This window comes from Puntigrus tetrazona, chromosome 7 (assembly GCF_018831695.1).
Source record: "Puntigrus tetrazona isolate hp1 chromosome 7, ASM1883169v1, whole genome shotgun sequence".
In the NCBI taxonomy this organism is placed as follows: Eukaryota; Metazoa; Chordata; class Actinopteri; order Cypriniformes; family Cyprinidae; genus Puntigrus; species Puntigrus tetrazona.
The window spans coordinates 32,923,012-32,949,036 of record NC_056705.1 but is presented as its reverse complement, the minus strand read 5'-3'; the positions used below and the strand labels follow the sequence as shown (position 1 = coordinate 32,949,036).

Genomic DNA, 26,025 nt, shown 5'->3' with positions numbered 1-26,025 from the left:
GCTGTCTTGTAACAAATCTGTTTTAAAGACAAAATTAAACAACTTTCTAATTACAACAATAAAATAAAAATTTAAAGCATACATAAATATTAGAAACTGTGAATATAAATAATATAAACATGTAAAAAAACATTTAAATGAAATAAAGTCCGTGCACAGTTCATTTATCTATTATACTATTTATGTAATTTTGTTTGCTAATAAAAGTCAGCTATTTGACTGATATATTGATAATCAGAAGTTTTCTGATTATATGATGTCATCACGTCACTGTCTTGCCGCCAGCCAATCGCAGCGCTACTGATCCTCTTTTCGCGTATCGATACATCTGTCCTTTTCGGGGAACGCGTAGTATCCCTAGATAACTTAATCCAGACATTTTAATCTAAAACACTAATTTGTTTGAAGATTAGCCAGAGAGCAGTTATCAAGATTAGAAGATCTGGGATCTTTCAAAACATCTCATTGTATTAAGCAAGTACGAAGAACGGACCCTGGTCTATGTATGCGCCTAACGATAAAACAGGAATCTGATTGGCTGGTTTACAAGGCGAGAGTCCCGGATTTAGAAGCGGTTTATATTTAACACACTGAAGGCGCGTAACTCAGTTTGAATTTGTCGAGAAGCGGTTTCTGAAGGTTCGGCTCAAGCAGTCTACATTCACAAATTGCAAAATGGTGAGTATTTTTCTTTTGTGCCTTATTTTGTGAGCCATTCGTATTGTGTATACATGTATGACAAGTTAAGCATTTAAAATAATTTCTATTTTCTAGTTAATGATACTGTGCGGCTAGTTAGCTGTAGCTCGTGTGCTAACTGGCGAGCTACAGCTAAGCGAATGCCAAACTTGTGCTGGCGTGATTTTGACACCGTCTCGTTTGTAATGTTAATTGAGGTCTTAGGACCTTTTACTCTTAACACCTTAAGTGAGTGTGCTTCTGTTGGTTGCAGCCTGGAGGTAAAGCAGGAAAGGACTCCGGGAAAGCGAAAGCAAAGGCTATTTCGCGCTCACAGAGGGCTGGACTGCAGGTTTGACACCGCCGTAATAAACAAAGGCTCTTAATTCAATTCGTTTGTTTAATTACAAATTAATTTAATTATATAATTAATTTATAGAAATGACATGCTTTGATACAGTTTTGTCTGTTCATTAACCTCTTCGTCGAATTTAGTTTCCAGTGGGTCGTATTCACAGACACCTGAAGTCCAGGACGACCAGCCACGGGCGCGTCGGAGCCACCGCGGCGGTCTACAGCGCTGCTATTCTGGAGTATTTGACTGCTGAGGTAAGTTTTTAAAAAAGCCAGGGGTTTATCAAACCTGTGTGAGTTAATGCGTCTGTTTTTACACTAAGGTACTTGAACTAGCAGGAAATGCATCTAAAGATCTGAAGGTTAAAAGAATCACCCCACGCCACTTACAGTTGGCAATCAGAGGAGATGAAGAGCTGGACTCCCTCATTAAAGCGACTATTGCTGGTGGTGGTGAGTTGTTGTTGTTGTTGTTGTTCTTTTGGTTTGTGAGCATCTAGTAGTCATCAGTTGATAAAAACATTTCAACAAAGTTGTCCTAAAACCAAAAATATTTCTTGTCTTGGGACAACTAAAACTTTCTCTTTTTTTTTTTTTTTTGGGTCCCCTTCAAATGTCGGCTACTATATACATAACATATTTATAACATGTATGTAACTTGTTCGGGTATGTTTGACGAGCAAACCTCTGCAGGGCTAGGACCAATGTTTGGCCCCATGATCAACCCGTTTTCATTCCCAAGTCATCACATGTTGCTGCTTGGTTAGAATCCTTTAGCACCATTTTTTGACAGGAAGGTTGTCTGTTGTTCTCAGTTTTTTATTAATATAATGACTTGTATGCGTTTGTAAAAAACAAAACAAAAAAAACGTATGTTTTTATATAAATTCATACTTTTGTTTGCGCACCTAACCCTATCCCTGCCCTCTTCTGAACAATATAAATCGTGCAGTCTTGGGTATTTAATCTTTTTGGGGTTTTTTTTCTTTCTTATTGACACATGGTAGGTTTAGGGGACAAATGGTAGATTTGTTATATAAACTATTGTGACATCACAACTATTGTAACATATTTAGGTTAAAAATGTTTCCAATAAAATTTCCAGTATCTCATGTTGGCATATTGATGTCAAGAGTTTCTTATTTAAAGCAATGGAGGACCTGCATGTCAAAAAAATGATGAAGGGTACCCTGTGCATCAAAATGTGATGCGGAAGGGTCCTGACGGAGCAGCAATATATAACAAGTAGGGAGTGAGAATGTGTTGCCCTTGTGTATGTCTAATCCAATTGCTAAATTTAATACTTTTGTTTTTTTGTAGGTGTTATACCCCACATTCACAAGTCTCTGATTGGGAAGAAGGGACAGCAGAAGACCGTGTAAACAGCCTTGTATTTTTGCTGTCTCTGGAAAGTGTTCAGCTGTTTGTGTGTTGGGGGGGGGGGGTATTGGGTTTTTATTAAATATCGTCTGGTTTTGCATTTACTCATTTCTGGGGTATTATTTTCAAACATGGCTTCAGAGAAGCTTTTTTTCCCCTTTTATAATGCTTGGCTAGTCCTGTGTACCCTTTTTAATTTGCAGTGTAACATTTAGTCCTTTGAACTGTCGGAGGTTCAGGATTTGATTCTAATAAAGCTCAAATATGAAGGTCCTTGTAAGTGTTATTTTGGTGTATTTAAACCATTCAGACAGGTGTGAAGAAATGCTAATGTTTAATAATGATTAGACTACAGGGGGACTACAAGTGTATCAGGGATGCGTGGTAGCATTTAAGAATAAAGAATGTTAAAGTGTGAAGTCCCAAGTGTAATCCTTCTTTTACACAGGAGTAAACGAACAAAAGAAAGCGAACTGCTGTCTTAACCCTAAAACAGGCAAGAGCCGTAGGGGTAGGCAATTCCAACCCTAGAGGTCTGCTGTCCTGCACAAATTACATTTGTTTAGAGATGGAATTAATCTAACAAAATATAAATTATGTAATCCTGAAGACTTGTCAGATGTGTTTTGATCAGGGTAGGAGCTCAACATATGCCTTGGATGGAGCAGCAGGGTTGGACACCCCTGTTCCACCATAAAAAGAGCTGTGTGAATGATGTTTTTTTTTTTCTACACTCCCCATCACCACCAAGGGGAAACCATCCCAGTACACTATTAATTGTCAATCTTGAGATAATCACCCTAAAAACGCAATGTATCTCAGGAAATACATTTCAAAAACACCATATGACTTAATTTTCTTTTTCATTATCTCAAGACAAGGTTCACAATTAATACTAATATTTGTATTGACTTTTTCTGCTGAAGGTGGTGTGCTATTTGTAGGGAACCGCACAGTAAACGTAGTCCCAGGCAGCTCTGAATGTCCAGCCTCATTGGCGGTCATATTAACCAAATGACAAAATGAGTAGAGAAAATTTGAAACAAGTGATGTGACCTCCATACTCCAAACAACCCCAACTATTATAATGATTAAAAAAAATCTTCCTCCTGTCTCCTACAAGAGACTAAAACGTCTATCTTGTGGTACACCTTGCCTGTTGTAAAGAATGAGAGAACTGCAGTTTTAATATATGTTAACAGCAGTGATAGTGTTCAAGTATCAGGACAGTAGAGAACAGTGTCACGCCTTGATTTGTTGTAAAGGCACAGAACTTCCAGTTTATGTGAACTCCGGCGCGGATTGACCATCGGGAGCAATTGACCCATATTTTTTCAATTGTTTTTGTTGCTTACCTTAATTATGTTCCAAAGTGATTATTTCCCAATTCGCCATTCATTGATAAAACAAATCAAAAGAATATATCACGAGTCAGTTCGTGTTGACTAGCAGCGCGCGCTCCGCCCGTGACTGGAGGATAGAGTGGAGGTGTACGGGTAGGATAGAGAGACTTTTCAATATGTAAACAGATTGTTGTAGGGTGGGCCAACTACTTAACAGACAATCACAAAACTTTTCTTCCCACAACGCCTGGATCCACTCGCGATTTGAAATCCTTTTGCTCTCACTTTCACTTTCGACTTGGCGATCACGCGTAAAGTGCTCCGTGTAAAGGGAGAGAATCTTAGGAAATATCTGTCAGTGAGCTCAGCAAGTTGGTCAGTCTCAGTGGTGTATCGGGTGTAGACTCTATCAGTCGGTGTAGCGTACGCTTCTAAATGCGCATTCAGCAGTGTTCTGCATTAGCTAAAATCACGACAGTCCACCGTATGAGTAAATAATCAAATACTGCATAAAAACAGCCAGTGAAGATGTGCTTCCCTTTAAATATAAGTAATAACAGCATCCTGTTTTATCAATTACGGGGTTCACCTTATTTTAGTTAACAAATTGGCGGGAGAGGGTTGGGTCATCTCCTACAGGCAGCAGGAGGTCGAAAAAGGGGACTAAAAATGACTATGACTAAAAATGCAGAGTATGCACTTGCAGAGGAAACCAAGACTGTTAAAGGCAGCTGTTTCTTTTTCCATACCTGACTCGATTTGTCTTTTCCTTTCCCCACAGATGAATTAAATAAGGAACGACATTCAGATTCCTCATTAGCTGAATTGTTTTCTCTTGTGCTTTCAGATAATGACGCACCTCATGTTGCCAGGCGATACTTAGCTTTTAGGCGTAATGTTTGTGGCAAAATTCCGTTAAAAGATTTACCAAAACATTTACTTTTGTATGTTTATGGATTGTTTTGAGAGGTTGATACAAGCAAGACAGCTGAAAAAGCTTTTTTTTGTGGAGAAGGGGTTGGAAAAAGAGGGTTAACCTGATGACAGTGTTTTATGTGGGCGATTGAACAGTACTGAATCTATGGAAAAGCCTAATGCTATTCTGCTTCATTTGTCACAGTCTGTAGATTTGATTGATCAGTTACAAAGATTTCCTGAATTGTTTGGTGACACCCCAAAGCTAACCGATTGGGCTGAACCTGATATTGATGTGGGTAATGCTTCTAGTATCAAACCACGTTATCATCTCGCTTCACCAGAGAAATGGAAGCTGATGGAAGCAGAAATCAAATATATGTTGGAAAATGATAGCAATTCCTTCGAATTCACACTGGGCCTCTCCTTTCTGGTTGCAAAGTCTGGTGGTTCAGTAAATGGTTCAGACTTGTAAAGTTACCAGTGTGACAAAGCCTGATTATTTCCCACTTCCTCTGCATTGACCAGATTGGTTCAGCCAAATTTGTAAGCAAACTTGACTTACCGAAAGGGTATTGGCAAGCTCAGGAAATCTCCTTGTTTATTATTCCATCAGGCCTCTATTTTTACCAGGTTATGAGTTTTGGGCTAAGAAACGCACAAAAAGCAATGCCATCAAATTGTCTTTTATGTTTTAAATGAAACTTGGCTAGAAGACAGCTTCTTTGCAACAGTCCTCAAGGAAACATCCCCTCCTAACTTTACTTTCATGAATGTCTGCAGATCTATTAGGAGAGTTGGAAGTGTAGTTGCTCTGTTTAAAGAAGTCTATAATGCAAGAAAGTGTTATTTGGTCAGTACTTGTCTTTTAAATATCTAGGGACTGTGCTTAAAGGTGCTCCACGCATTCTGTTTATCATTACTCTTAACATTTGTTAAAGAGTTCACAGAACTGCTATCACTGATTTCCTCAGGCTTTGACCTTTTTGCTATATGAGGGGACTTTAATATTCACATTGATAATTTACACTAAGTACAAATAGCAATGGATTATATTTACATTAATTGAAAATAGCAGCATTATTTAAGTGCAATTAGCATTGTCTGCTATACTTCTTATTGCAAGTGGTAATTATCTGCACCTCAGTATTGAAGTACATTATAAAACAGAATGCAGCTTATTGAGTGTAAATGTTAATTTTGATTCAAATGATTAAATAGATGCCATGGTTGACCCCATTATTGGGACAAATAATCCCTACACCTACCCTAACTACCCTACACCTATCCAACACTTTATTTTCAACTTTGATTATTTCCTTTATTATTACTGAACATAAATGCTTCTATGATGTGATTTAAAATTTAAAAAGGCAAAAAAATGTTGTCAAAATGATGCCCAACAAATATTTTTTTTACAGTTTAAAATAACTGTTTTATATTTACTTCATTTTAAAATACAGTTTATTTCTGCTGGCAAATCTGAATTTTCAGCATCATTACACCAGTCTATTAAATATAATACAACTGTATTTCTTCACATTACCACTCAAAAGATTTATGGAGGTAGATTAATTTTCAGTGTACAATAAATATTATTTATTCTATTAGCAGACATCCCAACCTGCAAAAACTCATTTCAGGGAGATGTCGTGATCCAGAAACTGCTTATTCATGTTCCATTTATACTTTACAGAAATCTTCAATAAGTGTGGTTTAGTTTCATGACAGCCTGGTACAGGTCTAAATAAAGTGCACATGAAATGACACTTGTTAAACTCATTGCTCTTAAGCCACCAAGGGCAATGATGAAATCGCTGTTGCAAACAGTACACCACCACATTATTTTTTACCCTTATCAGGGATATGCTATGAATTTTGTATTTTAGTTTTTCTGGGCACCCTCCATCAGTCATGACGATCTTGTAGACTGCACTGAACTGATAACATTGGTATATATAATAAATAAAATCCTTGTTGACTCAACAATCACACCTTTTTTTTATTAGAATTTTCTGAAATCTAACAGGGTGGAAAATTTTGTGCTAAAATGTTTAGTGATCAACTCAAAAAAATTGAATTTTTTGAGTGAGTAACATTAAATGTGTATAAAACCATCAATACATTGTCAAGTTGGATGAAAAGAGCTCTTTGTTAGCATTTTAGGACACCTAACAGACATGGGTAAGCCACATTTCCATATTTAAGATTATTGATGGTCATGCATTACTTTTTGATTGCTAATATTTATTACCTTCATGAATAATATTTAGAAATCTGTTCTCTTTGTAGTATGGCTGCCCTCAGCTAAAGATTTTAATTTTACTGTTCCAGTAGGTTAATGTTGGAGCAAATAACAAAGCATCAGGAAGCATCTGCGTGTAATGAAGGAAGGAGGAAGTTTAGTCCAAACATAAAGCTCCTCAAAGAAAGGATGGCACTGATGAAATTCTATAAGACACATTTTGTGTCAAAATGCTTAGTACAGAAGTGTGTTTATTCCTTCTTACTCAATTTTATGAGTTATGTCTGTATTTTAGCACATGTCTTTTCTCATTTGCCTTCCTCTTAACATAAGCTCCTTTCTGATCTGTGAAACCATGCCAGTGTTGATGTGAAGTAGTGAGTTGTTACACGGCTCTGTAATGAGTCTCCTGAAGGAAAAGTTCAGATGCGTGGTTGATGACTGTGAAGATGGCAGACTGAAAACAGGTAATTAAATCACTACTGCTAAGTTTTTCATTCTACCGCTGACACCCTATACCTCTCTGCCTGAGATCGTACCTGTCTTCTTTCCTGCATTCACAGTATCTGTCTTACACCTAAATGATTTAGAAGCACACTGGCTTATCTACGGTAGAACCTATGCTTCTGTGTAACACATATTTACAAATCTGCTATTATGCTTCCTATTTTTAAGCATATATGTGCACCTCTTATGGTTCTATATGCCACGATTTGATAAAGATGCTATTCAGCACTAATAGAGGTTCTTCTATGATTACGAACCAAAGAACCACCTACAGAACCTTTTTTTAGAGTGTATAGATAGAGAAAGAGAGACTATAGTTTCACATGATTTATATGTATGATTAGATGGAGCTTAACCTAGTCCATAACATATTTTAAAGTTATTTAATTTCACAGTTTATATTTCTAGTGGAAATTGATTACTTTGCCCTGCAGGACATGATAAAATTATCATAATATCAATTAAAAAAAAAAAAAAAAAAAAGATTTTTAATGTCTGTTATTTCTGTTTAAGTGGCAAAGTAGACCTAATATATATATATATATATATATATATATATATATATATATATATATATATATATATATATATATATATATATATATATATATATATAATATACCTTTCTTATAAATATTTGACTATAGAGAAAATAAGTAATTCATAAAGACAGAAAAGTCACCCTTTAACAGAATGAACAAGAAGAGAAATTCAAGCTTTGGGTAGGAATTTAACTAAATGATAAGAGCATTAATAATGTTTTTAATAAATAGCGGTCTAAAGTGCAGAATATCACACTCCAGTACAGTAGGTGGCGGTATGCCCCCTTTCAGCTGCTTCGCAACCCACCATAAAACCAGAAGAAGAAGAAGAAGAAGACGAAGAAGAAGAGAGACGAACACAAATTAGGGCGCTCATAAGCATCACTTACTTTATTTATCCTGAACTTCTAAGAAATTTCTGACGAATACAGAGGAAATCATTGTGGAGAACCTGCATCAATACGAAAGTAAGTTCATTCTTACGAAGAGAGGCAAGTTAGATTTATTTCAAAGTCCTCGACGAACACATAATAAGCCATGATGTGTGTTCAGCTGGCTCCTCCGCTGCCTGTGACGATGCCTGCTCTGCTGGAGAGACCAAAGCTGTCCAACGCGATGGCCAGAGCCCTGCATAAGCATATCATGAAAGAGAGAGAAAGGAGAAGACAAGGTACACACGTGTTTCACTCTACACAAATGAGTATCTATTTGAGAATCCTCTTAATTTGTGTACATAACAACAAAATCATTTTAATTATAGTTTGAAGCTCCCGGATCCAATCAGTGCTTCAAAATCACTCAGAGGCCTCCTGACAGTTTTATTGTAGAATGCTAAATATTTCAATACAAGCGTTTGAGAGTGAAGTTTAATTCAATATTTCAAGCTTTTAAGCCATGGGGAAAACAATCTACCAGCAGTTGGCCAATTCAGAGGAAAAAATGAAACACCAATCACTTGTACATTCTCTATAGAGACAAATGTACTGGGACACCCTCTTTTGTAGAACAGAAAAAGGCACTTCCTAAACTGTGCCAACAAAGATAGAGATAGTTGCAGCGGACCGGTTAGTTCTTCCACACTGACTCAATCATTTCTTTATTAACCCCGTCTTGTACACAAAGGCTTTGTCATGTTAGAATAGAAAGGAGTCTTGTCTGCTGCTGCTATGAAAGCTTATGTTTAAACAGATATTTAAGACTGTAGTATTTGCACATTTTCACTTAACTTCTGCTACTGAATGAAGTAAGGATCATTATGAAATTAATATTAGCCATAACAGAGGTGCAATAATTCATATGATCTCAAAAAAACTGGTTCTTTTTGTTTTATGATGTAAGCCTACTAATTATTATCATTAATATTATCTATTTATTTTACCACTTGTGTGACTTCTGTGACGGGTAGAGGTCATTCATGGTTGCCCTTCCTGGGCAGTCTGATTTTTATAGTGTCATAGTTTTATATAAAACGCATATTCTGTATATGTGTGTGTGTGTGTGTTCTCCCTGTCATACTGTAGAAGAGGAAGAAGTGGATAAGATGATGGAACAAAAATTAAAAGAGGAGGAAGAAAGGAAACGAAATAAAGAAATGGAGGAACGAATGTCTTTGGAAGAAACTAAAGAACAGGTATGTGAACTACATTAGCTCCTCAGGATTGTGCCGTTGACCCTTTATACTAAAGTTCATTTTATTTTCTTCGGTGCGGTTATGAAATGCAGTTTCAGATAATGTTCCTCAAGGTTAGTTTATAACTTTTCCAAAATTCCAAGTACCAAAAAAATCTTTATGTAAAAACAAACAAATCTTTTTTTCTATTTTTTTTTTTTTTTTCACAGTTATTTTATAATTTTGAATAAAAAAAAAAAAAAATAAAATTAGGACAGGGCTCAAACATCTGTTCACAAACGTACATATTTATTACAGCACTTCTGTAAGTGAACGCACAACCTACAAAACACTAGGTTATCAAATAAATACAGTTTATTAGTAATGTGCAAAAACTTCATTCTCATGCTAGAAGCTGTCTTGGCCTGATGACAATAAACAAAAATCCTTGAGCCTGCCTTGATTTTTATGCTAGATGTAAAATTCTTTGACAGTAAAGCATAGACAGAACAGGCAAAAATACACAGACAAAACCAAATTAAACCCTTTGGCTTGTGATGATACATTCAGGTCTTAAGACACAAAACGGATCAGTCTGTGCATATTTTATTTTTTTAATTTTTTCTTTTTTACTCCTGATACACCATGTCCGACTCTCCTGAGCTCATTCACGACATCCATTGTGTGAAGCGTTCTGTCAACGTTATCTATAGGCCAAAGTTGTATAAGTTGTTGTGAAGGAGCTCAGGAAAGTTGTGTATTATGATGTATCAGGGTTAAGCAAATGATATAAATATTGTTCAGTTTCTTGCACAGACCAGTCACTTCATGTCTTAAGACTTCAGTGTATTTCCATAAGCCACAGGGTTTCACTTGGTTTCGTCTTTTTTTTCTTATTACTCTCAAAGCTTTGGACTGTTACTATTATTGCACTTGTATGCAAAACTTTGAATACATCATGTGACGTGGTTGTCATTGAGACCATCACAACAGGGTCTTTCTCGCTCTCTCTCTCTCTCTCTCTCTTTCTCTTCCTTTCTTTCTCTCTTTCATGCTTAGTGGCAAAGTTATTATATTTCAATAAAATATTCTGAAAGAAATGCATTTGCAATATTTCACAAAACATATTGTTGTGAAATATGAAAAATAAATGAGAACTTTCTTTCATATTTTCAGGAATGTCATTAAAAATAAATATATTCTCGCCATATTAAAAACTCCGCTATGTTTCTAATGCTAGGATCTTCGGGTAGGCTGTGCAGAGTTTTTTGAATTTCTTTACATATTTATGAAGTTTTTAATTGGTTACTAGGTTCAGAAAATGGGGGAAAAATTGCAGGTTTTGCAAGAGGAGAAACATCAACTCTTCTTACAGCTTAAAAAAGTGCTTCATGAGGAGGAAAAGCGTCGAAGAAAGGAGCAAAGGTAAATCTTGATTATGCACTTGATATTGGACAGTGTGCTTAATTATTGTGCTACAAATTTTTATACATAGTTTTTTTTGTATTTCTGAAGTTCTTCTTCTTTTATTTTTAGTGATATTACAACACTGGCCTCAGCTAGTTACCAGCCCAGCTTACCTCTGCACTCGGGACAGCATCTACTCAGCATGCAAGGTGGCGTTTTAGAAGTTTACAAAACCACCATCACCTTGTCAATAGTAGTAAATATGGTATATATAGATTAATAACAGATGTAAGATGCTATGTAATGTTTAAAATCCTGTTTTAATGTGTTTAAGGCAGTCCAGTGAGTCACAGTAGAGCTAGTGCTCTTTTAGGGGAGCGCAGTAAACAGCTGTTTCAGACACCTCTGATGCCTGTAAGTAAATAAAACATGTTACACTGTGTGTTCTTTTTAACAGCGGTAATGCCAAGAAATAGAACTGATTACGTTTTATGCAGAGAAGCTTTAATTTGTGTTACTATTTATTTATTTTTTTTATTGTCTTTGTAAGAGTTAATATTGTTAGTTAGTTATATTGCTACTTCATGAATCATACCTGGCACTTATCCATAAAATGTTGTGTTGTTTAGGGCCATCACTTCAGCCAGCCATGCTTTCCCCCCGGTTCCTCTGAGCATGGGCAGTTCTCAAACAGTGCTGTCCATGAGCCATTTGCCGTCAGTCAGGCCCAGCATCACACGTCTTATGGACCTGCTGCTTCGGTGCCCATCAGTTTTACAGGCAACACGCAGATAAGAGGTAACGACAAAACTTTATCATCTTTATTCATTATTAAACCAGTCTTCAGATGAGGCAAGGTAGGGGTGCGCAGTAATTGAATGTGATTATAATACACATCTTGTCAGTAAAGCTGGTTTGGTGATTTCCTGCCTTCAGGTGGAGCGGCATTAACTAAACAAAAGATTTATGAAGGCTTGCTCCCTTCCTTAATGTCATAGCTAAAATGTTTTCTTTAGTCTCTCCTGCTTAAAGCAGGCTTTCACCTTAGGGGCTTTCACACTGTGTACTTTAGGTTTGAGCCAGCAGGTTAGTTCCTAGAGAACTAATTTCTCCCTTTGGCCATTTTTCCTGGTTGTGTTCGCACCCGAAGCAGAAACTCTGAAACAGGCCGACAGGGACAAATGGTGAATGAAAGATTCCTTGATCAGAGCTGTTTGTGTTGTGGGTTTCATACTACAGAGATGTAATGTAAACGCACAATTTACTCGGTTAAGAGAGAAGAAAAGTTGGGTCCAAGAGACTTTCTTTGGCAACGTACATCGAAGCTGAGAAAAGAACACAATACTCCAGACACCAGGTAAATGCTGTTATAGCTGTTTTCCGTGTTCACGGAGTAAACATGTTATGGCTTTTTAAAGATGCTGGTGTTTTGTGGATGCTTGTCCAATCAGTGTACACTTACGTCACTGATAGTTCCTAGAATTTTTAGACACTACTCAAACTAAAACCGTTTCCCACCACTAAAACCGTTTCCTAGTACCTGCTGTCAAAAAGTGGGTAGTTCCACAATTGGTTTGGGTAGTTCCTGCGGTTTAAGAGGGCCCTCTTGAGTAACGTTTGATAGAAGAAACAGGTCTCCGCTGGGAGAGTGTGGTGAGTGTTGCGATTATTACTAATATTGTCAAAGCACACGAGGTTTACATGTAGAGTTGGCTAGGCCTTAATTATAATTTCAAGAGTTTTAATTTTGGAGACGGAAAGACCACAATTACGATATGGCTGAATGTGATGATTCAATTTCAGAAGGTTATATGAGTTCATTAAACATAAGCACTGCAAGTTCAAAGTCCGGTGCTGCTGCTTTGTGTTTTGTCTTTACCGGGAAAACTGTTATTTCTGCCAACTGTGACATCTGCTGTCAGAGAATGAATACATAACTTAATCTAGTGTGTGAAAGTGTACATTCTTTCACTGCACATACATAGTTAATATCACATGAAGAGTGCCTATTTTTCTCCAAAAGTCAGCATGAATTCAAATGATTTAATGCAACCGTTTAATACAAAAAAAATTAATGTTAGGAGACTTGCGTTTTAGACGCTATATTTCCTGCTCTCACTAACAAAAATCATTCCAAACACAGGTATAGCACTGTTCTGCGTCTCTGAACAACATAATGCTCATTAGTTTCTGAATGAATCGACTTTAAATGATTTGGTTCAGTCAAATGAATCATTGAATCAACTTATTGCCACCTACTGGCGGTAAGAATATCTTAATTTTTGTAAATATTTTCAAATATGTATATGTAACTGCTATCTAAGTCCCTCTGAGCTGCATTGAACTGTGTAAATACATCTAAATGCCATATTTCAAAGATATTTTTGTTAATACTTATTTCATTTGCTTAAAAATTTTAATTTCTATCACTGCTGTGGACTGACCACCACACACCAAAATTCTTTAAAGGGGCAAAACACGGCCAGTTTGACCCAATCCCATGATAATCTTGAGTATAGAGTGAAAAACTCTGGAGGTGTGCGTGCAGGTGAAGACAAAGAGTGATAAACACTCGCACCGATTGCCAATAAAACATGCGTTTCACTCACTGTCTGCAGTTCTGAATCATGACTGGGACCACTCCGTCTTTCAGCATCAAACAATCCAGTGTCGAACTGAGCCTCGTTTGTAAAACATTAGTCAAAAACGTTTCTGTGTTTCCGTGTAGGGGCATCACCATTCCAGAGCATGCCGTTCCTGCCTCAAGGTTATGCTGTCCACAGCCATTTCACTACCCAGACAGGTAAGAAAGTCCTCTGACGTTTTAGTTTTTTATATTAATGTAGCTTTTTCTAAAACATTTCAGCATCACTTTACACCTTTTCTGGCCAGAAATGTCATACATCAGTATTGTGCTATTTTATCTCAACAATATCAATCCATCACTCCTCCTTTCCTCAATCAATCTTGACAGGATTCATCCCTAGTGCTAGCATCCCCCTCCAGAAACAGCTTGAACATGCCAACCAGCAGTCTGGCTTTACTGACTCTGTAAGTACTCGCTGAAACTCGTTTGGCAAATATTGGGAAGGTGTAACTTCCGTGATAAAATGTTAATATTTGTGTGTTGTCATTAGGCTGCTCTAAGACCCATCCATCCACAGGCTTTACATGTGAGTGCGTCTGGTCTAATATCCGCTCCATCCATGACGGTCCAGATTCCTGCTGCCAAGGTGAGCTCACTAACCTGTACTGAACCTTTTTAAATGTCCATCAAGTGGAAAAAAAACAGTGCAGTAAAATACACTTTCTGTAATGCACTTAAAATGCTCGTACTACAATATTATTTTATTACTTAAAGCTGCAGTGTGTAACAATTTATGGTTAAAAATGATCCATTATCAATATTTGAGCAAGTACATAACCAGCCAGTGTTCAAAACTGTTTGTAGTAATGTTTTCTAAGTTAGAAGCTGTCCAATAAATGTCCTCATTTGTCTAAGGATCCTGCAGGAGGCGTGTTTAATTAGAGCCTACTCTAACAGCAGCTGGGATAAATAAATGTCAAAATATAATTTTGATGCCGGATTTTAATCCAGAAAGAATTATATGAAACATGTGAATTAAAGTAAATTATGTTCCATTTATATTTGTATTTAAAAAAAAAACAACCAGTTTGAAGGGAGAATAGTTTGCTTTTGGGTTAAAAGAATTTCTTAATATGAAATACTAATGATTAGAGATTCTCATTAAATCCACACTCTACTCATAATCACGCAATACTTTTCAGTGCTTTGATACAATCTGTGTTGTTAAAAGCGCTATATAAATAGAAATGATTGATTGAATCCTGATGTTGTTAATATGAATAATTTGAGAATAAGTAAAATCGTTTGATTTATTCACCATTGGTAGCACATTTTATTATAATGCCTTTTCCCTTAGTCAGATCAAAATGTGCAAGAGTTATTTTTTATTTGTTCAGATGACTAAAGATCTGCTAAAAAAAAAGTTATTTGGGTCATATATATATATATAATATTCCAAGACGTAGTTTAGAATGTGTGATTATTGAGTACATGGCTCCCATCAGTGTGGGAACAGCTATAGGTTCAGAATATCAGATATTTGTATGTGATATTTTTGGACACTGTAAATATTAACTAAAATATGCTTTTAACATGCTTTCTCTGTAAAACAAACAAAATCAATAAAAATATTCCACTTGTATTTTAGCTGAAACCATCATTCATTACACTCTTAAATACTAATTATAGCAAATACACCTATTAATTATTTAAAATAGAAGATTAATGTATATGGAGTTAAAATTCCCTTTATATTTTATACTTAACTACATGTTTATGATGACTATAAAAGTAAAATCAGGTACTCTTGCTGTCATTAGTGGGGAAAAAAGTGCTACATTAAAGAGAGAGCTCTTCAAGTAAGGCTCCAAACGGTTGCGTTTGTGACCAAAAGTATGAATTTGCTTGTGAACTTGTGAGGTCACCCCTAGCGACTGTAAATTTACATGTTATGACTTATTTTTTTCATATTTCTTTGGGGTTAGGGGAGCGTCTTTCTGAAGTTTCCATTCCGCTCGCTCAACCCAAAATGCTCTTTTGGTAATTAGCTTAGGCTAATTTAATTTAAATGACATATTTAACCTGAACATCACCCTGAAAATAACAGTTACTTATCAGACTACTGCTTTTTATGAGACATTCTGTTGAAGAATTGGAGGGAAAAAAAACATAATTAGTCCTACCGGAGTCTAAGCGGGATTTGGTTTGAGCTGAAAATTAGTTTTGTTTTAGCCACGACCCAAGAGCGAAATATTGCATCTGATATAAATACATAGCCATTTCACCCTGTTTATTATTCACTGAGGTGAGAAGTATTTTTATAAGATTATAGGGTATAAAAAGACACGGGTGCAAAAATGTAATAATTAAGGATAATTAAGGGCCCTCTGAAGGTATGTTATAATAATGTACGTAGGATTTCGTTATGTATAAGCATATTACATTATGTAGCATATTTTATTTTGTTGTTCAGTATAGCAATGTGATGACTTGGTTTTGATCATTTATGTGAATCAATTATTATCGTTAGTTTGATATATAGAAATGTAGTCAATATACAGCCTGTTTTTCACATGGTCCATTTTTATTACTAAAAATATAGCTAATAACTAAGTGTATTATAAAGCTTTTACTCCTCAGGTCAGTCATAATCATAAAAAGAAAACTTTGAATATGCAAAGTGGTGACTATTATTATTACAAATAAACTAATGAGACTGTGATCTCTGAAGTCCTTGAAAATGTTAAAAATTGGTGTTTAAAGTTCTCAAGTCCTGGAATTTCATACCACTTTAGTGGTCTTTAATGTGGGGGAGTAATCACTTTAGCCCCTCAGTTCAAACACCAAGTGAACCCATTATATCTTTCTCTACACTAGTATGAGATAAACATGAATTCATTCAGAAGGTCAGCTATCTTATAAAAGAGTACATGAGAAATAAATGTCTCGTGTTATTGCTCATTCTGTGTCAAACTGTTGGAAGAACAATACATTTACCTCAGAATAACCATTACCCATTCATAAAGTCAGCTAGAAAAATAAAATCTAGCTGTTTCTCTAAATTAAAGATATAAGAATAAGGTGCATCCTCTTGTGTGCTTGTGAACAGTGTTCATTTTATCTAGAGCTCCAAAGAAATGGATCAAGAAGATCAAGATCCCAGTCATTCAAAGGTGATGTGTGGGATAAGATTGTTACTTTAGGCTACAGCATAAAGCCTGCTGACAATGAATATCAATGAAATGAAAGCATATTTTACTTATTCACCTACTAAACTGTTTTCTGAGTCCGTGTCGCCTGCAAAGATCCATTTATTACACTTACTGCAAAGATCTGCTATTTTTACATATTTGCACTTATAATAGTGTAAACAGCATCTGTTGAAAATAGCCACTGGCTGAAACGAACAGCTGTAGTTTCTGTGGATGGAGGTATACACAACCAGTGAAGTAAATAGAAGGTGTTTCTCGAAATAGAACGGCTTTATTACTGAAATGAATTTTTATTTTTTTTTTTCTCAACATTTTTTGGATATTTAATGAGTTTAAACTTGTTGAATTATGACTATTCTGGAGATGTCTTACAATCATATATATATATTTATAATTTTTTTTTTTTTGTGGTATATATTTAGCTAAATCTGAATATATTGTGTAAAATATAAACTTTCATTTCTATAAGGTTTTAACTGTCTAAAATATTCCAAAGATACTACATGCTAGTCAGTAGGTATAATGTACTGTAAGTTGCTTCAGAGGCGTAAGGTATTGCAAGTATTACATGGTGCAGTATTACATTTACTTGGTACTTTAGTATAACGCGGTGGTTGCTCCAGTCTGAGTACTCACAAAATTGTCACACAGGCAGAAAAAATGGTCACAGTCTGGAGACCTGATCTTACAACTGCAAAAGTGTCAAAACCAATTAATTCAAGTGTCAGCAATTTTTCTCTGGCCGATGTTCATAGAAATCAGGGCAGCCAATGGGCAATTATTTCACCCAGTTCCGAAGCTCACGACTTGTTGGGAAGTTCCAAATGAAAGTGGGCAAATGAATCCCTACATGCAAGTGATTTCCATTTGTGATCATGTGATCTTCAGTTAGGAGCTTCTGTGGAGTGGCAGGTTTCCTTCACTAACGCACTTCTGGAAGGCCCTTTGTGAAGGGAATCAGTTATTCCCTACAAATAGTGCCCTTTAAAGGCCTTTAAAAAGCTGTTTGGAATTTGCCCACCATAATAATAATGAGAATAAATAACTATTTGCAACAACTGATAGAATGCTGAACGCTGCATGCATGCACAATTTGCCAAGGGAGGTCCAAACTCTTATGAAACGGTAATGCCCATACATCCTTAAAAGAACACACTTAAAAGGGCTCTGCCATTCCAATGGAGTAGGTCATAGGGATTCTCATTTTTGTTTGGAGTTCACCCATAACAGGCAAATTCCAAACAGCTTTTTTTGCACCGTTGAAGGGCCCTTTGGGAATTTGGGGCACCATTTGTATGCATGTTCCAAAACGAAAGTCAACAATGGATTCCCTTCACAAAGGGCCAAAGTCTGTTAATGAAGGAAACATGTGATGGTTACTTCACGGAAGTGATGTCTGTTTATGATCATGTGATCTTCACTAAGATCTTGCAATGTATTTCACAGTTGGGGATTTATTTTGACTTCCATTTGGAACCCAATAAATACCTAGACATCTCATTGGCTGCTTGGAGCCTCAATGCGTCTGCCATATTTATACAGACAGGACTGCTTTAAAAACTAAGGTAAACAGAGTAGCTGTAAACACACACACACACATATATAATGTGAGAGATGCTCTGAGAGATCAGGTTTTCCGTATCTGTAAATGTCACACATTCATATGATTATTTCTATTTTTGCATAAGTACTGAAAGACTGTGCTTCTTGACAGTATACTGTTCCCGTCTCTATACCGGAGCAACCAATCTTAGGCTGTAGGGTGATATTGCTATGGCAGTAATTGTGCTTGGAATGCGGGCGGTTGGCAGCAAGACTTTGTCCTACCCTCTTGTTGGGGCTCAGATCAGTACAGTGGATCCAGCACTACTTTGGGCCGGGTTCCTTGCCTTTTTTGCAAACAAGAAGCGTCTTCCAGTTGCGAGAGCAACTTTGTCGTGGCTCTGGTTTTACCTGCTGAGGCGGCTCTGACTTTGGGCGGCTGGCAGCAACAGAGCATTTTAGCAGGAAGAGGCGCATGGCTTGGTATGCCTTCTGTGTCTCCATGATACACTTGGCGATGCCCTCGACAGAAGGACCGAACAGCACGCTCTGAGAGATCAGTGTGGAGAAACGGATCTTGTCTGCATCCTTTATCTTGGTCAGGTTTAGCCACAGGCTTGCCATCGAGCGACCAATCGCTTGGGCTCTCAGTGCCAGGACAGTCGTGCTTCTCAGCTCCCTGAGCTTCCCGAAATCCAGGCCAGACTCGTCAGTAGTGGTGGGCAGTTTAGGCTATTAGACTATTTTTGATTTAAAAAAAAAAATTGTCAGATCCAGTAATATGGTTATTATTTAGGCTATTGCAATTTCAAGATCATCATTTCTGCAGAGGTAAACTATGATAATAAAGATTCGATTACTTCAATAGGTGTGCCCTCCCAAGTGTATTCCACGCACGTAACATCTGTCCCAAGTGTTAGTTTCTGTCTGCTTTTCATGGGAGGACTGTCTTGGTCCGAGGTACTTCAGGAAATGTTGCAAAAAGATCAGAGTGATTCTGTAGCCAGAAAGCCCATAGTGTGGTATGTCTTTCCACTCCATACCATGTATTTCCTAAGGTCAGGTATGCATACTTTACTTTTAGATTAATACTTGGGAATTTGATGTTTTGTATTAATATGATTTGATATTTTTGTTTTGGCTATGTAATTCACAATACATATTTACATTATTGAATATTATTATTACATCTAATATTATTCTGTTTTACGTTGTGTCCTTGCTAGCGACTTTAACACCTGAATGAACGAGTAAATAAAATGGTTAATGAGAATAATCAAATATCAAAAGAATAATTAGAAACAGACAAACTTTGCATTTGCCTTTCAACCTAAATTCGAGATCATCTTAAAATGGAGTCAGATTTAACTTGAGCTGAAGAAACCTTCACCCACCACTGGACATTTTCCTTGGGCCAATTTGTCCTCTTTGGTCATTTTTTGAACACGATGCTTCTGGATTCAATGATCTATGTTAAAAGTGCTATCGCTAAACCTGGAGATCGGCTTACTCAACTTAACTCTGGGGGAGTTGGAGAATGAGCCTATTTCCAAAAGAGTGGAGTGTTCCTTTAAGTAATTATAAAGGTTGTTATTGTTTTGGCAATTGCCTGTTTCTGGGATCATAAAAAGTGCCCCCTATGAAAATGAAATGGTTCCAGTGATACTGGTATTATTCGTGTTATCGCACCCCTAATAACTATCGATTGATTTTTATTGTTTGTCTTTTTCATGAGTGAGAGCAACAGTGCTTTAAATATATGAGAGAAAATACAAAATAACAGCTGCTGAGGAAAAACAGCATAGTAATGATAGTGATACAACATCTAAAATCTAGAGTCTGTACACTCAGTTGTTACTTTTAAACATTTCTTTTTTTTTTTTTTTTTTTTTTTAAGAAAAAGAAACTTTTGGAAAATAATTTTGATTTTCATTTTAATTTTCTTTTTTTTTCAGTATTGAAGAGGTTACTGGTTAGTTTTAAAATTATTAAAGCTTTTTTTTCCAAGATCGATAGATTAACTTTTATTTATTTTGTTTTAGGCTCCATTCCAGAACTCATCTCAACCAGCATCACGGCATGCTTTCCTCCCTCACACTGGACAGAGATTCTTCCATCACGGAAAACCTCATTAACTTCTAAAAGTATGATCTTGACAAGGTATCAGGCTACTGAAAACTTTTTTTTTTTTTTTTTTTGGCTCACTTCAGAGCTGAAATCCACCTCATTTAATTTTTCCCCCCCGACATTGTAATAAAAGTCCCAATGCAGCTAATATTGCTGGTTTATAAACATTGTTGATAATAAATGATACAGAATGGTCTTATACTTGGTTTTCTGGAGGAAAAAAGCAAAACAAGTGCTACTTTGTCAAAGAACTGACGTAAAAGCCAGAGTTTGAGCAAGCTGTAATCTCCCTGCAGGATCCATTTGTTCAAATCTGGATAAAATATCACTATGCCTGTGTATTTTAACTTAAAGTTTAAAGTGTTAATAATGCAAATAAGATTATCCCACATTACATAAATACTTTAAGTTTGTCTTTTAATGCCTTTTTCTATCTTGTCAGTATTACAACACCAGAATGCATCACAAACAGAAATAAAGACATGATTTATATGTGCTCTTTTTAATATTTGGTTGGGTTGTGTTTATATTGGTATTTATTTTTGTCTTAATCACAGTATTGGAACAAAATGAAACAAAACCGTACTGTAGTTAAGGGTAAGGACTGTATCAGGCCTGCATAGGATACTCATTTTAAAGGGGAGAAGTGCTATTTTTTCAAAATGTCATTAAACCCTCAAACTTTAAAGACGGGAATTGAGGTTCTTAATTGTTTGTCCTTTGAACGGGAGCGGCAAGCATTAAGCGAAGGACCACAGGTCAATACTGAGTACATTTATAGGCAAAAGTATGCGTCTGTTTATTTCGACGAAAGATAAGGCTAATGGATCCTCGTTCTACTTCAGATCATACATCTGGGGAAATTCTTTAAAAATGGTGATGCTTCCTTCCCCCGTGTTATCCGTTTCATCAGGGGAGAGGGAGTGAGGGGGAGGAGCTAAGTCATACTGTATCATCCATCTATATACACCAAGCTGTGTGATATTGTCAGCCGCTCTTAAAGCTACAGGAAGATAAAAGGGATGTTAAGCAGAGCACCTAGTCCTGTAGTGAAGACCCTATTTCTCATGTCATTGCTTCTGTATCTGTCCTTTACTTTTTTTCCCTCCCTCCCATTGCACTATGACGGCTCATGAATAAAATCAACCACATAACAAACCTCTTACAGCTATTTACCGTTGTGTTAGCGAAGAACATATGAGGGATAGCTATCTGAAAATGAAACCAGACACGCTCACGCTCCCCTCTCAGACCCCAACAAATAAATTAAATAGATACAAAGAAAAGCTTTCCCCTCATCACTACGGTACTTCCGTCTGCCGTTCATACGGTCCCTTTGATATCTATCAATTATGTACCTTTTGTTTCTGAAAAAAGTTTTTGTTTGGAACATTTTGATTATTAAATTTATTTTTTAACTCTCACATGGGCTATTAAAAAGAAAAGAAAAAGAAAGGGAGAGAGCGAGAGAGAAATAAAGAATGAGAAAGAAAAAAGGAGGGAGAATAGCATTGCTGAGGTCTAATTCTCTCATATCCAGGTCCAATGCATCTGGTCAAGCCCTGAAAGCAAGAAAGAAGTAGAGGCAGGAGTGAGTGAAGAAGGGGGGATAAAAGTGAGATCAGAAAGGAAGGATAAAAAAAGATGAAGCTAAAGGTAAGTGTGTATACAGAACACACCAATAGACCACACCGGACCACAAAACAAGTCCAATTTTAGAAATTGACATTTATACAGAGTCTGAAAGCTGAATCAAATTTGAATATCTGGAATCAAGTGTGCAAAAAAATCAACAACAGAAAATCACATTTTAAAGCTTTTTTTTGTCCAAATGAAGTTTTTAAAACACTAGAATGCATCACAGAAATAAAGACATGATTTATATGTGCTCTTTTTAATATCTGGTTGGGTTGTGTTTTATATTTGTTTTTGTCTTAATCACAGTATTGAAACGAAACAAAACCGTACTGTAGTTAAGGGTAAGGACTGTATCATCTGCATAGGATACTCATTTTAAAGGGGAGGAGTGCTATTTTTTTCTAAATGTCATTAAACCCTCAGACTTTAAAGACAGGAAATGGGGTGCTTGACTGTTTGTATATTACTAATCACATTTTTCATATATTTATGGTAGGACATTTATAAAATGAAACAAGCCCCTGCCATACTGGTTTTGTGGTCCAGGGTCACAAATAGTAAGCTTGTAAAAGTATTCAATTAAAAATACATGACTGTGCAAAACGGCAGTTCTATATACATGTAGACAGGCAGTCTACAGAAATAACTAAGACTAAACAGAGGCTGAAATAATTGCTTCGATATCCGCCATTCATTTTTAAACCCAAAGTGCGCCATGCCACTATGCAATAACTTAATGACTCTCCCATTAACGAGGATCTGGGTAATATCAACACACATAATTGTATATAGTGCTTCTTAAAGTTACTTTACAGTACAGTATGTTTAATTCTTACTGTTTAGCCGGTAGAGTAAAATACAAAATAAAATCCTATTTACATCTTAGTCACTGCTTTTACATACCAGACACATCAAGCAGTCCTACATCTGTGTTACAGAAAAGTACCAGAGAGCAAACAGCAAAGCATTCTGTGTAAAGCTAAAAACACCATTATCATCATCATCATCGTTGTTGTTGTTGTTACAAGGTTTGTTTCATTGTGTAAAAGTTCACATTAGAAGAAATGCTTTGCTGCAAGCAGACTGGTGAGGCACGGTCGCTCCGGGGCTAGTTAGCGGGTGAGTATACACACAGCACTGAGAGCTCCATATACCTGCTGTGTTTTATTTAGCCATGGCTTTGATGGCTACTGCAGCCTCCTCGTTCATAGCAGACAGGACAGTGATCTGCAAAAAAAAAAAAAAAAAAACGAAGAGGTTACACTTAACATCTGCTCGGTGGCATTTGCTCGGTGGCCGATTTTAAAGACACTTACCAGGATTTCCTCACCAGCATCAAACTTGCTTTCTATCTCTTTGCCCAGGTCTCCTTCTGGCATTTTTAAGTCTTCTCTGACCTCACCGCTGTCCTGGAGCAGAGACAGGTAGCCATCCTGTATGCCAATAAGCTAAAAAGTGGGAAAACAGACATTTGTGAAACACTGATTTACTTTCAGTACAACTGCGTCCAATATTCCCACTTAAATACCTGGTAGTCCATTCTTTTAATGTTGGGGACATCCATATTGTGGGTTGAGGGACAGATATCCTCGTACTTTTTGCCAGAGAAGATGTCGATGCCCACCATGTGAACCTTTAAACAAAGGAAAGCATGGGGTGTATTTTACTGCTGCTATTCGAAACCATCTCGCTTCGTTCCTCCTCTTCATCCCTCGCATGGTGTGAATGAATAGAAATACTTTCACTGTGCACCTAATTTATAAAATCTTGTACAGAGAGAACTCCCGGAACCATAAACATCTATACGTTTAGCTCTGATTTACTCCTCTAATAGATTTATCGCTAGTCTAGCTAGGTTGTCAACTACTGTATTTTTCTACTTGGCCCCCAGACCACCGCTCACCTTGGCGTGTCCGTGTTTGCCGGTCTTAGATGTGGACATTTCCACGATCTTGCACGGTCGACCTTTTAGCACCACAAAACCGTTTTTGCGCAGGGCGGAGCATTGCATGGGGTAGGTAGCAGAGGCACCAGCGTCGCCCGTTGTGAAGTCCAGGTCAGCATCTGCCATGTTTTATCTAAGGATTTGAGCCACAAGTTCAGCGTTATTTCACCAAACAAACATGAAATATGGTACGGTATGAAATAAAGCATTCCTCGATATGCAACACTCATGTTCTTTCTCCTCCTTAAATTAAAATCAAGTGTTACTGTAATCATTAAAGCCCGGTGCTGTCATTGGTTAATAGCATCAAGCCTCCTTGGGTTTGCAGAAGCTATATAAGGCAACAAGTGCATGACACCTGTGAAGTGAACTTCTAACAGAAGCTGTTGTAAATGTGTAATTACACCTAAATACTAAATGTCAACAATAACAGCAATTGAACGTCTAGAGAACATAACGTTACATTATTGAGTGTACTGTGGCATTCACGTGGGAAGGAGACACACTGTCCTACACGTATCGATGCTTCAAGCCGTTTTAAGACACATTTAGAATGCTAATGCATCCGAATACCACTTTTGAAATAGATAACGCGGTGATCATTAACGTGGAGTTTCGCGGGGTCTAGTGAATCGCACGCGCAGTGGAGATGATCTACACAACTCGGTTCAACAATGACGCATTTAACGGGGAATAAGAAGCATGTAGGTTTATGGAGTAAGAGCGCGCGCGTGTCCTCCAGCCGCAGTGAGCTGGCCACTGTCGGTGAGGCCTGCTGGATCCGCCGCTGCGCACTGATCACAGACCGAAGGCCGCCGAGCAGCGCGCTAATCGCAGGCAGGTGCAAGCGTGTCGCCGTTCAGCCGCTCGCGACAGACCCGCGGTCTAACGGTAATGCGGAACGGAGCCGTGCGCGGCCGAGACGAGGCTCGCTGTGACAGATCCACGAGGCGCAGCGTGAACTCGTGCGGGCTTGAGTTATGATCAAGTTTTTTTTTTGATCTCGTCTTCGTGCCGCGTAGCAACTTTGACGCGCATTTAAATAGCGTTTGGTTTGTGCACCCGACGCCCGAATGAAACGGGTCGTCGTCGTTCTAAGCACGAATGTCCTGCGCATGCATCGCAATGTACAGCAGATGCTGCATCTTAATCTCGCTGTCGTTTGCTTTAAGGTGACGAAAGGCGTAAGAAAAAGATAAAGGGCAGTCTCGAGGAAGGAGGTTGTTGCTACGCGGGATGAAACGGTTTGAGGAGAAATGTACCTGGTTTACAGCCTTGTCCACGCTTTCGGGGCAACCCAGCTAGTTCGTCCCTGTTCCTCTCTTCTCGGATCTGTCTGCCTCTCTTGCTATCAGCTGTGCAGTGCCGCTTGTTTATTCACTTAATTCACTTGATGTCATTACAGGCGTCTCGTGTTCTCCTCTTGCAGTTTAAGCAACACGTTCAGTTGCCTGACCCCAAGCGTGAATCCTAAACTCCCTTTTCTTGCTCTCTGCCCCTCGCTCTCTCGCTCTGAACGGTACGGAGTCGACCGCACATAGCACGAAATGAACCTCAGCCGTTTCCTCCTGAGCGCGCATGCGCACGCACCCTCGCTCTTTCATTCCTTGGACGGGTGGGAGCGCCTTTCTTGAGTGTGTGAGTGTTGTCGGTGGTTCGAGCGAGCAGTGATACAACCCTATTGTAATTTATAGAATGGTCACGGATCAGCGATCACCACGCGAAACTAGAGAACGAGACGCAGAGGCTTGAAACTTGGAGGGATGGTAATGTCGCCAAGGCCTGAAGGGGGCGCTACAGCGACTCCGGCGTCTTATATCGTTAGAATGCGTTAGAAAGGGCCTCCGGAGAGGAATGAGATATATTCGCCAAATTCAGAACTCTTATTAAGAGCTAGGGTCAGACTGGGGCTAAAAAGTGACCCTGGAGGGGCCCCTCTACACCCAATTTATGTAAATCAAGTATGACCGTCACACTACTTTACATTTAAATAT

The 26,025-nt window shown here is 37.6% G+C and overlaps 3 protein-coding genes and 1 long non-coding RNA gene across 4 annotated transcripts; 2 read left to right on the top strand and 2 right to left on the bottom strand.

Annotated features, from left to right (window-relative positions):
- Positions 1-388: 388 nt before the first annotated feature.
- LOC122348019 (histone H2A.Z-like) lies at positions 389-2,831 on the top strand. Its single transcript, XM_043243255.1, has 5 exons — positions 389-678; positions 953-1,030; positions 1,174-1,287; positions 1,356-1,485; positions 2,353-2,831. Exons 1-5 carry the CDS (start codon positions 676-678, stop codon positions 2,412-2,414), a joined length of 387 nt encoding a protein of 128 aa, XP_043099190.1. The 5' UTR covers positions 389-675; the 3' UTR covers positions 2,415-2,831.
- A 5,455-nt stretch (positions 2,832-8,286) lies between these two features.
- LOC122348574 (G protein pathway suppressor 2-like) lies at positions 8,287-20,954 on the top strand. Its single transcript, XM_043244153.1, has 11 exons — positions 8,287-8,431; positions 8,517-8,634; positions 9,485-9,594; positions 10,886-10,998; positions 11,110-11,189; positions 11,315-11,394; positions 11,610-11,778; positions 13,709-13,783; positions 13,955-14,031; positions 14,118-14,213; positions 20,364-20,954. The coding sequence occupies exons 2-11, from the start codon at positions 8,541-8,543 to the stop codon at positions 20,454-20,456; spliced, it is 987 nt and encodes a 328-aa protein (XP_043100088.1). The 5' UTR covers positions 8,287-8,431; positions 8,517-8,540; the 3' UTR covers positions 20,457-20,954.
- On the bottom strand, positions 17,063-20,286 carry LOC122348576. The gene is made up of 2 exons (XR_006251344.1): positions 19,182-20,286; positions 17,063-19,061 (listed from the first exon to the last, which is right to left on the bottom strand). It is a non-coding gene; the product is annotated as an uncharacterized LOC122348576 (long non-coding RNA).
- On the bottom strand, positions 20,849-25,606 carry LOC122348575 (eukaryotic translation initiation factor 5A-1). The gene is made up of 6 exons (XM_043244154.1): positions 25,294-25,606; positions 23,990-24,164; positions 23,615-23,719; positions 23,403-23,534; positions 23,241-23,313; positions 20,849-22,010 (listed from the first exon to the last, which is right to left on the bottom strand). The coding sequence occupies exons 2-5, from the start codon at positions 24,155-24,157 to the stop codon at positions 23,251-23,253; spliced, it is 468 nt and encodes a 155-aa protein (XP_043100089.1). The 5' UTR covers positions 24,158-24,164; positions 25,294-25,606; the 3' UTR covers positions 20,849-22,010; positions 23,241-23,250.
- Between the last annotated feature and the right edge of the window lie 419 nt (positions 25,607-26,025).

Coding starts and splice junctions, on each gene's coding strand:
- LOC122348575 (XM_043244154.1), bottom strand. CDS start 24,157: ATGGCAGATGCTGACCTGGACTTCACAACGGGCGACGCTGGTGCCTCT. Junction 23,720..23,989: donor GCAAACACGGACACGCCAAG/GTGAGCGGTGGT, acceptor CTTTGTTTAAAG/GTTCACATGGTGGGCATCGA. Junction 23,535..23,614: donor TTAAAAGAATGGACTACCAG/GTATTTAAGTGG, acceptor CCCACTTTTTAG/CTTATTGGCATACAGGATGG.
- LOC122348574 (XM_043244153.1), top strand. CDS start 8,541: ATGCCTGCTCTGCTGGAGAGACCAAAGCTGTCCAACGCGATGGCCAGA. Junction 8,635..9,484: donor GAGAGAAAGGAGAAGACAAG/GTACACACGTGT, acceptor GTCATACTGTAG/AAGAGGAAGAAGTGGATAAG. Junction 14,032..14,117: donor AGTCTGGCTTTACTGACTCT/GTAAGTACTCGC, acceptor TGTTGTCATTAG/GCTGCTCTAAGACCCATCCA.
- LOC122348019 (XM_043243255.1), top strand. Junction 1,288..1,355: donor TGGAGTATTTGACTGCTGAG/GTAAGTTTTTAA, acceptor TTTTACACTAAG/GTACTTGAACTAGCAGGAAA. Junction 1,486..2,352: donor AGCGACTATTGCTGGTGGTG/GTGAGTTGTTGT, acceptor GTTTTTTTGTAG/GTGTTATACCCCACATTCAC.